The following is a 12,544-nucleotide window of genomic DNA, read 5'->3' as shown; positions in this document are numbered from 1 at the left end:
GTAAACTATTGATTAATTAGAAGCTCTACTCCCTTCGCTAAAGACTTATGAAAAATAGAGGATACAGGACTTTAGTTTCCTTATTTTACATAGTAGGAAGTTTAGAGATACTCTAAACTTAATAAGTCTACAAGAAGTTTAAAGCTATGAAAGTGATCATGGCAAAAATAACAATGTGACTGGCAGGGGTTGATAGGAGGATGATTTAAATGGCCTAAACTTACCTTGGACAGGTCAGTGTTTAAAATTGGTAGATCAGGAAAGTATTCTTGTTTTTTTTGTGGATTTTTTAAAATTATTTTTCTGTACTATTTGAATATTTTTTCTTAGAAAATGGGTGTGTTACTTGTACTTTTCCCTCCACAACCAAAACAAAAACCAGAAAACTAGATTATAATTCTACCCTGAAAACTAAAGAAAAGTTGTTTCCAGAAAAAGAAGTTGTTGTGGTTTTCCTTTATATCTAATATCAGGCTTCAGATGAGGCTTAAGCTTCCTGATTACTGAAACTTGGAATAATGAGGGGAAATAAGTCACTAGGAAGATTTAGGGCCTGCCTTTATCAAACAACGTTTGTATGAAGGTTTTCTGATTCTGTAAACCTAATTTGTAACTTTTGGGCATATTTGTGTTTGTTTGTATTTATTTTCTCCCAGATTTGAGACAAAAAAAGGTTTTGCTACATGGTTCTCCATACTTTTTTAAAAAATTGCGTTGACACAGTAGCTATGATTCCAGTACAGTCTTCAGAATTCAAGCAGTCTCTCTGTATTTTATGGGAATGCAACTAATTGTTGAAGAAAATAAATATGGGGAAATGTAAGTTTCAGTTGACCTCTGCCATTCTTTTATAATGGAGGTGGAAAACTGAAATATGTAACAGCATGGTAGAGAACCAATTATGTTCATATATATCTCCTTTGTTCCTTTCTGAACCAGAACTGTAGGTGTGATTAGGTATTTAGAGTCAGTCACATGTCAGGCATTTTGTAATGTTGTTGGGGCTATATTATGAGAGCTGCCTTCTTCAGAAGGAAATTCCACTCAGTCATGATGCTCTTATCAGAGGGGAGATATGACACATTCTGTACCAGTGTAGTGAGTGAGTATAGGTCACCTACACTGGAATGTCCTTCTCTGAATAGGTAACAAAAGGATGAGGTGCTTGGCCTTGGTGGTGGTCTTACTCATTTGTGCCATGGACATCATTGAGAGCTTAATTTCGAAGTCTCATAACAGACCTCCTAATTTTCAACTCTGAGAAAAGATACCTGAATGCCCCAGCAGCAGAGAGAAGGGAGAACTGAGGAAGGGAGATGGTCAGAAGAGAAGTGAGAAAGGGACAGACGAGTTAATTTCAGATTAGAGGCTGTCAGCAAAGGCTTTAACCTTGCCCTCACCTGACCTGCACTTGCTGTTTTCTGCACTTTATTGTTCTTGGGGTTTCCTGAGAAATAGAGGCTCTCCTGAGAGTAGTGGCCTAGGATTTGATTTTAGGCAGGACAAAGTATATGTGTTGTTCTTTATTTATGGGGAAATATATTTAGAATATATTATATGCATCATTATAAAAGATGTATTGTTGGGTCTGTTCTCTTTGAAAGCGCCCAAATCTAACTTGTATAGTATACTTACAGTGTCCCACAGAAATGTTGCCAGTGTTAGTAACTTAATAGCAGTAAGGATCATATGTTTTCTTTGGTCTCACACTTGTCCTGGATATATAGTTTCTTTTCCCATGATATATACTAACCATTTACCAAGAAAAAGGGTAACATTTATGGTTGTAAGTTATAGATGTTACAGAGACAAAAGAGCTATAATCCTTCTTTTTTTATATCCAATTGCAAATACAACATACACATATATACATATACGTACCTACTGTGTGTCAGCCATTCAGAGAGTTTCGGGACACAGTCTTGTCTGCCAGGAGTTTAGAGTCAGGTGGAAGAGATGAGATGATTACCCATATGCCTTATGTCTGTAACATAAGGTAGAACATCTGGGCAGTGAAAGAGAGACTGGTATTTCTAGCCTTGATGCCCTTTTAGCCTTTCCTTGATGGCTCAAGGAAACAAATCACTTTTCCATTTGTGATTGATGGAGAGTCCTTTTTGGCAAAAAAGTTCACATGGTTTGTGTGACTCTCATATCCTGCTGCTGCTTTTGTTCTGGAGGTGGTTCTGATCCAGAGGGGAGGGAATGGTATGAAAGCAGCAGTGGCAGGGCACTCAGCAGTCCATAGATTGCATGGTTGCCCCCCGGTAATTGAGAATTACTGTCTATCCCTGCAGGTTAATTCTTAGGATAAATACCACAATGAAAAACTTGCTGAATTGATTTCTGAATTTTAGTAGTGACCTAGTTAATTTAAAGCACTATTCAACTCCCTCCCCCAACTAATTTTAATAATATTAGTTAGTACTTAAATAGTGCTGTCTATGTTGGATGCTCTTCTAAGTACTTTACGTATGTTTAACCTTTATGTCAATTCTGTATGGTAGATATTCTTTTGTCCCCATTTTATACACAAGAGAACTAAGGTTAACTAACTTGTCCAGGGTTTCAGCGCTAAGGAGAGATCAAGCTGGGATTTGGACCCTGGCAGGCTAACTCCAAAATCCATGCTTTTGACCAGTAAGTTGTGCTATAAAACAATGTGAGCAGCATATGGCAAACGGATTTTTGGTGTTTCTGGTGGGAGATGAGGTATATATTCCCCTTCTCTAGGGTCTTGCTACAGCTAGATGGCATATGTGTTCTTCACTTTAGGACATCATTGGCCGCAGAAATTGAACATGTCAGTAGGAATCCCTGCTTCTAGCTTCCTTAGTAGTCCTCTCTGTGGTGGTCACAGAGTAGTTTTGCATGTGACTTTTACTGTCCAGTGCTTGGCTCTGCAGAGAAGATGGCATTGACCTAGTGCTGGGTGGAGAGTGTGTTTTCAGCCTGTTTCATCCAGTACTGTGACGCATGCCTTTGTTTTTTGTTTCCAGTGTGATAGTTTGATTTAAGAAATGTTTATAGAAACAATTTTTAGACACTGTTAACTAAAAAAAGAATAAGGTGTATAATAACTTCATTTTGAATTCTAGATGTACAAAGCTGCCTTGAATATTCCACTCTGTTGCAAGCATGATTGCTCTGCATTTCAGAATATGAAAACAGTAGCATAATTTTGACTTCTGACATTTATTTTATTTCTAGGAACCCTAAGGATTCTGCAATATGAATAATTCTCTGGAAAACACCATTTCCTTTGAAGAGTACATCCGAGTAAAGGCGCGGTCTGTCCCGCAACACAGGATGAAGGAATTTCTGGACTCGCTAGCCTCTAAGGGGCCGGAAGCCCTTCAGGAGTTCCAGCAGACAGCTACCACTACCATGGTGTACCAACAGGGTGGGAACTGCATTTACACAGACAGCACCGAAGTGGCTGGGTCTTTGCTTGAACTTGCCTGTCCAGTCACCACCAGTGTTCAGCCACAAACCCAACAAGAACAGCAGATTCAGGTTCAGCAGCCACAGCAGGTTCAGGTAAAAGGGAGATGTTGAGGTGCATTCTGTTTAACAGATTCTGTTTCCATCAGGGTTTTGGTTAGTAGGAACATCACATTTTATATACAAATGTCCGAGGTTGTTTTCACAAAGGGGAGTACTCTGGTATTTTAAAAAACATTTTATTTAACATAAAGGCTTGCATAGTACAGACTAAAAATATTTGCGACTATCATAAACTAAAAAGACTACAGATACTTGCCATTTGCTTTGGAGAATTGAACAGTATAGGATTAGCGGTCTTCTGGGACTGGATTTGGATGTGACACAGCTGTGTGGAACTGAAGGTTCCCTTTTGTCTATGTCACCCTGAACAGATCAGGGGCAGAGGAGGGGCTCGTCTTAGCTCATTATTAAAGCATGACGTTTGAAACTTGTTTTAAAATGGATATGATATATTTTAGTGATCTTCATTTAGTTTTGTGGTTCCCTGACTTAGGTCACTTGTAGATTTCTAGGTCTGCATTTACTATTTGTAATCCTCAGGAAATAATGCTAATTGATAATGAGCTTACAGAAAGAGGAGAAACTTAGTACATTTGCTGAGAAGGTAAAAGTGCCGCTTTAGGGGTTCCTTATATGAAACTAACAGTATGCTCCATTTACAAATGCTGCTTTCTTGCTCCTGTCTATTGTGATTCTGTTTCATTCTGCCCTCACTGCTTTTTCCACCAAGAGAATTGGAAAGGGTAGAACCTCACGGACGGGCAAGGACTGTGGAGAGGTGTGTCTGATGAGATAGACTGTGGCCTCTTTGCTTCTTAGGAATGCAGGCAGGTATATTGGAAGGACCTTGGCTCTGGAGTAGGATTCCTGGTTTTAAATCTGGCTTGACCTCCTATTTGTTGACGTGATTTAAATCTTTTCAGCCCTAGATTTTTCAGCTGTTAAATTTAGTGAGACTGAATGAGATAATAGACAAGAAAACATTCGGCACGTGGAGAAACGCAGTCACTGTTTTTTCCTTTTTTTTTTTTTTTTAAAGATTTTATTTATTTGACACAGCACAAGCAGGGGGAGCAGCAGGCAGTGGGAGAGGGAGAAGCAGGCTTTTTGCTGAGCAGGGAGCATGATGCAGGTCTCAATCCCAGGACTCTGGGATCATGACCTGAGCTGAAGGCAGACTTAACCAACTGAGCCACCCAGGCACCCCTGTTTTTTCCATTCTTTGTAAGGAAGGAGGGGTCCAGGAAAGGTAGATAAGAGGAGGCTGACTTTTTGGTTTGAGAAATTATTCTGCTGTTACTTATAGCATGGACTTCGTTTTTCCTAAGATTAAAATGGTTTGGGATATGGGCGTCGACTGGCTAAATCCGTAGAGCATGCAATGCGACTCTTGATCTTGGGGTCTTGAGTTCAAGCCTCATGCTGGGCATAGAGTTCACTTTAAAAAAATAAAAGGGAAAAAATGGTTTGGTATTTGAGTCTAAAGTGTTGTTTGAGACTTTATGTTTAAGATGGCTGACTGAGGTCACCTATTAACATCTTCTTTCCTCAAAACCCCTGTAAATAAAAGAAGAAATATAAATATAATAATAAATCCATGAGATACAAGCACTGAGCATGGAGCTTGCTTAAGATTCTTTCTTTCCCTCTGCCACTCCCACCACTTGCGCTCTCTCTCTCTCACTTAAAAAAACAACAGAAAACTCTTAGAGCAAATATATTTTCATTAATTACTGGCTTAAGCCAGAGGGATTTAATTTTTCTACAAGTTGGCTTGTAGATTTAATTTAAATAAAGATTAAATTGATATTAATTAATGTTACTTACATGAAAATTGACATTTTCTTTTTTAAAGATTTTATTTATTTATTCGGAAGAGACAGAGACAGGCAGAGGGAGAAGCAGGCTTCCCGCTGAGTAGGGAGCCCGACGTGGGACTCAATCCCAGGACTCTGGGATCATGACCCGAGCCGAAGGCAGACGCTTAACGACTGAGCCACCCAGGCGCCCAAAAATTGACATTGTTAATCTAAAGCTACCAAAATCATGAGCCAGATAATATGACTGAAGATACAACTTTATATAAGACTTTGAAAAAAACTTTTTTTTTCTGAGTGACATCAGAATCAAATACATGCCTTGTAATTACAAAATTATGCAGGGGTGCCTGGGTGGCTCAGTTGGTTAAGCCTCCAACTCTTGATCTCAGCTCAGGTCTTGATCCTCAGGGTCGTGAGTTCAAGCCCAGCTTGAACGCTTAGCTCCATGCCCACTTAAAAAAAAAAAACACAAAATTATACACGCGTCAGTTTCTTGATCTCTTTTATAGGTCTCTCTATATTCAGTTTAAAAGGATAGTTTTTTGTTTTTTTTTTTTAAGATTTTATTTATTTATTTGATAGAGAAAGAGAGCACAAGTAGGCAGAGCAGCAGGCAGAGGGCGAGGGAGAAGCAGGCTCTCTGCCCAGCAGGGAGCCAGACATGGGGCTCGATCCCAGGACCCTGGGATCGTGACCTGAGCCGAAGGCAGCCGCTTAACCAACTGAGCCACCCAGGTGCCCCAAAAGAATAGTTTTTGAAACTAAAAATAGCACATGAGGCATAGGGAGATCAAGTCCTGTATCAGTAAATACTGTTTGCACTCAAACTGTTTTAACTGGAGCCTGTGCTTCTAAATAGTGTTTCTAATACACAAAGAACTCTTAAAAGTAGAAAAAAGTAATCTAGTAAAAAAAAATGAACAAAGGATATAAGTAGTTTATGGAAGAGGAAACACGGGTGGTGATCATAAGCATATCAGATATTTCATACTACTGGTGATTATAGAAGTATAAATTTTAAAAGTGAAATATATTTCATTTATTAGATAGGAAAACATTTATAAAGATTTCACACAGGACAGCAAGGATATGGAGAGGATAAATTTGTAAGTTTGGGGCACCTGGGTGGCTCAGTCAGTTAAGCATCTGTCTTTGGCTCAGGTCATGATCCAAGGGTCCTGGGATCAAGCCCTGCATCTGGCTTCCTGCTTATTGGAGAGCCTGCGTCTCCCTCTCCCTCTGCCGCTTGTGTTCTTTCGTTTGCTCACTCTCTCAAATGAATAAACAAACTCTTTTTTAAAAAATGCAAAAAAAAATTAGTGTAACTTCTTAGAAGTGATTTTGGTAATACTTGTCAAATGTTTAAGTGTGCATACCTTTGGTCTTGCATTTGTGTTCACAGATATATGTGTATATAGGGGTATTCACTGCTGCACTAATAGTAGTAGTAATACTAGAAACAAGTCACTCAGTAAGGGAAATGGCAAAAATGGTACAATTGTAGTGTATTGTCCTATGTGCCAGAAGAATGAGGTAGATCTATGTATTTTTGACAGGGTAGGATGTTTAACAGATTGCTGAGTGTCAAAACCAGTTTAGTATCACTGATTTTTAACATGTAGAATGTAGTGGTCCTTAAATAGTAGTAAAGTTCAAAACAGTAATTGGCTCAGGAGTGGGGTGCTAAGGAGGAGAGCTCGAATTTTTGTTTGTTTGTTTATTTTTAAGTAGGCTCCATTCTGGGCTTAAATTTTTAAGTAAACATGAGGGGCTCCTGGATGTCTCAGTCAGTTGAGCATCTGACTCTTATTTTCAGCTCAGGTTATTGTCTCAGGTTTATGGGATCAAAGCTCTGCATTAGGCTCCCCACTTAGTGGGAGTCTGCTTCTCTCTCTCACTCTGCCTCTCCCCCTGCTCACATGTGCTCACTCTCTCTCTCTAAAAATAAATCTTTAAAAAAGAAAACATGAACTAATTTTGTGATGAAACAAAAGTGCTGTTTGGGAATATTTTGCTTTGAACTTGTAGGTATAGCTCAATGATTCTTTTTTTTTCTTTTATTATGTTAATCACAATACATTACATCATTAGTTTTTGGTGTAGTGTTCCATGATTCATTGTGTGCGTATAACACCCAGTGCTCCATTCAGTACATGCCCTCTTTAATACCCATCACCATGGTAACCCATCCTCCCACCCCCGTCCCCTCTAGAACCCTCAGTTTGTTTCTCAGAGTCCATAGTCTCTCATGGTTTGTCTCCCCCTCCGATTTCCCCCCCTTTCTTTTTCCCCTCCCTCTTTTTTTCTTTTTTTTTTTTTTTTTTAACATATAATGTATTACTTGTTTCAGAGGTACAGGTCTGTGATTCAACAGTCTTACATAATCCACAGTTCTCACCATAGCACATACCCTCCCCAATGTCTATCACCCAGCCACCCCATCCCTCCCATCCCCATCCCTCCAGCAACCCTCAGTTTGTTTCCTGAGATTAAGAATTCCTCATATCAGTGAAATCATATGATACATGCCTTCCTCTGATTGACTTATTTTGCTCAGCATAATACCCTCCAGTTCCATCCATGTTGTTGCAAAAGGCAAGGTTTCATTTCTTTTGATGGCTGCATAATATTCCATTGTATATATATACTGCATCTTCTTTATCCATTCGTCTGTCAGTGGACATCTGGGCTCTTTCCATAGTTTGGCTATTGTGGACATTGCTGCTATAAACATAGGGGTGCATGTACCCCTTCGGATCACTACATTTGTTTCTTTGGGGTAAATACCCAGTAGTACAATTGCTGGGTTGTAGGGTAGCTCTATTTTCAACTTTCTGAGGAACCTCCATACTGTTTTCCAGCTTGCATTCCCACCAACAGTGTAGGAGGGTTCCCCTTTCTCTGCATCCCCGCCAACATGTTTCCTGACTTGTCCATTTTAGCCATTCTGACTGGTGTGAGGTGGTATCTCATTGAGGTTTAGATTTGGATTTCCCTGATGCCGAGCAATGTTGAGCACTTTTTCATGTGTCTGTTGGCCGTTTGGATGTCTTCTTTGGAAAAATGTCTGTTCATGTCTTCTGCCCATTTCTTGATTGGATCATTTGTTCTTTGGATGTTGAGTTTGATAAGTTCTTTATAGATTTTGGATACTAGTAGGGCAATGATTCTTAACCTTTTCTTCCCTGTCCCAGACATCTTATGTCTCTATGTATAAAGTCCTTTGCCCTAGATGCTTGGGTACAATGGTGAACAAGACAGAAATCTCCTTGATCTTGTGGAGCATAATATTATAGCTGGAAAGAGATAGATGGTACATAAGAAAAATCTTGTTATAGGGGCGCCTGGGTGGCTCAGTTGGTTAAGTGACTGCCTTCGGCTCAGGTCATGATCCCAGGGTTCTGGGATCGAGCCCCGCATCGGGCTCCCTGCTCAGCTGGAAGCCTGCTTCTCCCTCTTCCACTCGCCCTACTTGTGTTCCCCCTCACGCTGTCTCTCTCTCTCTCTCTCTGTCTCTGTCGATTGAATAAATAAATAAAATCTTAAAAAAAAAAAGGAAAAAGAAAAATCTTGTTATATAGTGATGAATGCAGAGGAGTGAAACAAAGGCAGATGGGGGGATCAAGATAAGCCCCAGTGTGCTCTTAACATTGAGTTAAGACCAAAGTGTGTTGGCAGATGAACCATGGTGGTTATCTGAGGAAAGAGCATTCCAAATCAGAAAGCCCTAAGGTGGGAGCCTGCTAATTTAAAAAAAAAATGGCAAAAAGCCTGGGGTGCCTGGGTAGCTCAGTTTGGTTAAATGTCTGACTTGATTTTAGCTCAGGTCTTGGTCTCAGGGTCATGAGTTCAAGCCCCATGTCGGGCTCCACGCTGGGCGTGGAGTGTACTTTAAAAAAAAAAACAAAAAGGCACTGAATGAATGGATGCACTGAATGAGTGGATGAGGCTAGAGAGGTGACATATGTACATACTGAAATGTAGGTCTGAACAGACTTGCCTTCTCAATTCACATGGTTAAAAGACTCCTTGCCATGTAGTACAGTTGACTCTTGAACAATGTGGGGTTAGGGATACTGACTCCCTGCACAGTTGGAAATCTTCATGTAATTTTTTTTTTAAGATATTTATTTATTTATTTATCAGAGAGAGAGAGAGAGTACACAAGCAGGGGGAGTGGCAGGCAGAAGGAGAAGCAGGCTCCCTGCTGAGCAGGACCCTGGGATCACATCATGACCTGAATCGAAGGCAGCCGCTTAACCTACTAAGCCACCCAGGCGTCCCTCTTCATGTAATTTTCACTCCCCAAAAACTTAATAGCCTACTGTTGACTGGAAGCCTTACCGACAACATTAGCAGTCAATTAGACATATTTTGTATGTTGTATGTATTATATACTATATTCTCATAATCTAGAGAAAAAATGTTATAAAGCAAATCATAAGGAAGAGAAAATACATTTTCTTTTTTTAAAGATTTTATTTATTTGAGAGAGTATGCGTGCGCATGTGAGGGTGGGGAGCTGAGGCAAAGAATCTCAAGTGGACTTCACAGAGCCCGATGTGGGGCATGGCTCAATTGTCGTGACCCATGAAATCGTGACCTGAGCTGAACACTTAACTGATTGAGCCACCTAGGTGCCCCAAGAAAATACATTTTCAATACAATACTGCATTTACCAAAAAAAAAAAACCCTGCCTATAAGTGGGCCCATGCAGTTCAAACCCAAGTTGTTCAAGGGTCAGCTGTATTGTGTCTCAACCTAACCCTTTTTTTTTTTTTAAGATTTTATTTATTTGATAGAGAGAGAATGAAAGAGAGAAGCAGACCCCCTCCTGAGCAGAGACCCCGACATGGTGCTCAATCCCAGGACCCTGAGATCATGACCTCAGCTGAAGGCAGACGCTCAACCAACTGAGCCACCCAGGTGCCCCTCAACCTAACCCTTTTTTTTTTATTTATTTTTAAAGATTTTATTTATTTATTTGGCAGAGAGATACAGAGAGAGAACAAGTAGGCAGAGAGGCAGGGAGAGGGAGAGGGAGAAGCAGGCTCCCCGCCGAGCAGGGAGCCCAATGCGGGGCTCGATCCTAGGACCCTGGGACCACGACCCGAGCCGAAGGCAGCTGCTTAACCGACTGAGCCACCCAGGCGCCCCATCCTAACCCTTTTGATAAGAATTAAAAATTATGTCTATATTAATGTTATTTAAAATTTCAAAAACAATTTACTGTCTTGAGAACCTAGGCTGTAAATTTCAAAACAGTTTACTATCTTGGAACCTAGATTTTTTTTTTATTATTATTGTGGTAAAATTAGATTGCTTCTTAAAAACTGTTAACCACCTTGGATAGTTTCCTCGGTCAGACTTCCTCATCTGTCCAGCCTAGAAGCAGCACATACATTGTTGGATTTGACACAGTAATTACATCCTTAGAAGAGTTTTAGTGAATTGGTGGGAGACAAAGGTACATGTTAAAGGTTAATCACAAAAGTAGCTGAGTAAGTCTCACTGTGTTCCTTTACTCTCTACTACTAACACAGTCACACTTCAGGCCACCAAATGTGTGGGTTTTTTCCCACATTGACCAATTCTCTGACATCAGCTAACTGTCCTACAATTCAGTTGACACTGTCTACTTGGAGTTAGTGTCAGGTCCCACAAGTTAAGGGGTCAGTCCCACAAGACTGCCCTCCAGCTCATATACCAATCAAGTCCCAGGATATCACCTGTACTTCTGATTGACCAGCTATCAATTGGGGTTCCCACTCCCCCTCCTCAGGTTTCATAATTTGTTAGAACAACTCACAGAACTCAAGGAAACACATTTACTGGTATGTTGTATAATAAATGATATGATAGAAAATACAGATGAACAGCCAGATAAAGACATACAGGAGCCTCTGTCCATATGGAGTTGGGGTGCACCACATTCCTGGCATGTGAGTGTGTTCACCAACACACTAGTTCCCTGAACCTTATATTTCTGGGATTTTTATGGAGGCTACATCACATAGGTATAATCCATTAGTAACTCAATTCTAGCCCCTCTTCCAGAGAACAGTGTGTGGCTGAAAGTACCAAGCTTCTAATCATGGCTTGGTCTTTCCAGTGACCAGCCTCATCGAGGAGCCCACCAAGAGTTGCCTCATTAGGACACAAGATGCACCTAGCTTTTTTTTTTTTTTTTTTTTTTTTATTTGAGAGAGAATGAGAGACAGCACAAGAGGGAAGAGGGTCAGAGGGAGAAGCAGACTCCCTGCTGAGCAGGGAGCCCGACACGGGACTCGATCCCGGGACTCCAGGATCATGACCTGAGCCGAAGGCAGTCGCTTAACCAACTGAGCCACCCAGGCGCCCTGCACCTAGCATTTTTATTGCTTATGAAATTACAAAGGTTTTAGGAGCTCTGGCCAGGAACCAGAGAAAACAAAATACATAATTTTTATTATATCACAGTGTCATACATCTAGTTAAGATAAGGAGGTACCTTCTAAAGGTAAAAACAAGAGCTGCCATGTAAATGCCTTGACAGTGCATACAGTACTAGGAAAGGCCCAAGTTTTCTGTTCCTGGTAGGTCAGCCTGAGCTGGGTAAAGGGGATTCATCTGGAACTTCCCTTTCAAGAACCCTCTTGAGTTGGGTGCTTTCTAAAGCATGCACATGGAGTTAAATGCATGTGCCAGAGAGAAGGCCTTCTGATGGTGAATCCCAGGGGTTGGGTTTCACTTAGCACCCATAAAATTGCTTGTTTCTTCTCTGCCCTTCTACAGGGCAGGAACTGAGGCTTCACACAAGGCTAGTTGGTCAATCTGGCCTCAGTAAGTGAAGGATACTTTGGGGGAAGGGGACCTCTCATCACTTGCTGCTTTTGTTGTTAGAAGTAAAGATCTCAAGGCTTCACTGGCTCAAAATGCAACTCTCTCTCATATGTCATTTCAACTTTTGTCCCTCTTCCTCTTTTTCTTCTTGCTGTTTAACATTTCCCCCATGCTGGATGGTCCCTAACCCCTCATCATAGTGTGGAATTACTAAGAGTGAGAAAGAGTTAATCAAAAACTATACTTGGCTCTGAGACAAACAGGAGTTTTGTCTGCCTCTTCAACTTTAGATATGTCATCTTAGGCAAGTGATTTAACCACAGAGTCCATTTCCTTATCTACATCATGAAAATAAAAGAATTTATGTTGTAGTTACTTTGAGGATTATATAAAA

General features: G+C 40.5%; 1 protein-coding gene across 8 annotated transcripts in view; it reads left to right on the top strand.

Moving 5' to 3' along the window:
- QRICH1 (glutamine rich 1) overlaps positions 1-12,544 on the top strand; it is a 53,946-nt gene that overhangs the window by 7,146 nt on the left and 34,256 nt on the right. For all 8 annotated transcript variants that reach the window (XM_025884690.2, XM_073901179.1, XM_073901178.1 and 5 more), the window contains one exon: positions 3,211-3,540. In XM_025884690.2, coding sequence (XP_025740475.1) covers positions 3,232-3,540 — 309 coding nt within the window. In that variant the 5' untranslated portion in view covers positions 3,211-3,231. The remainder of the gene's footprint in view (positions 1-3,210; positions 3,541-12,544) is intronic.

This window comes from Callorhinus ursinus, unplaced genomic scaffold (genome assembly GCF_003265705.2).
Source record: "Callorhinus ursinus isolate GAN/ISIS: 27379988/994484 unplaced genomic scaffold, GSC_fseal_2.0 scaffold15, whole genome shotgun sequence".
Lineage (NCBI taxonomy): Eukaryota > Metazoa > Chordata > Mammalia > Carnivora > Otariidae > Callorhinus > Callorhinus ursinus.
The sequence above is the reverse complement of the archived record's forward strand: the minus strand, read 5'-3'. Positions and strand labels throughout refer to the sequence as shown.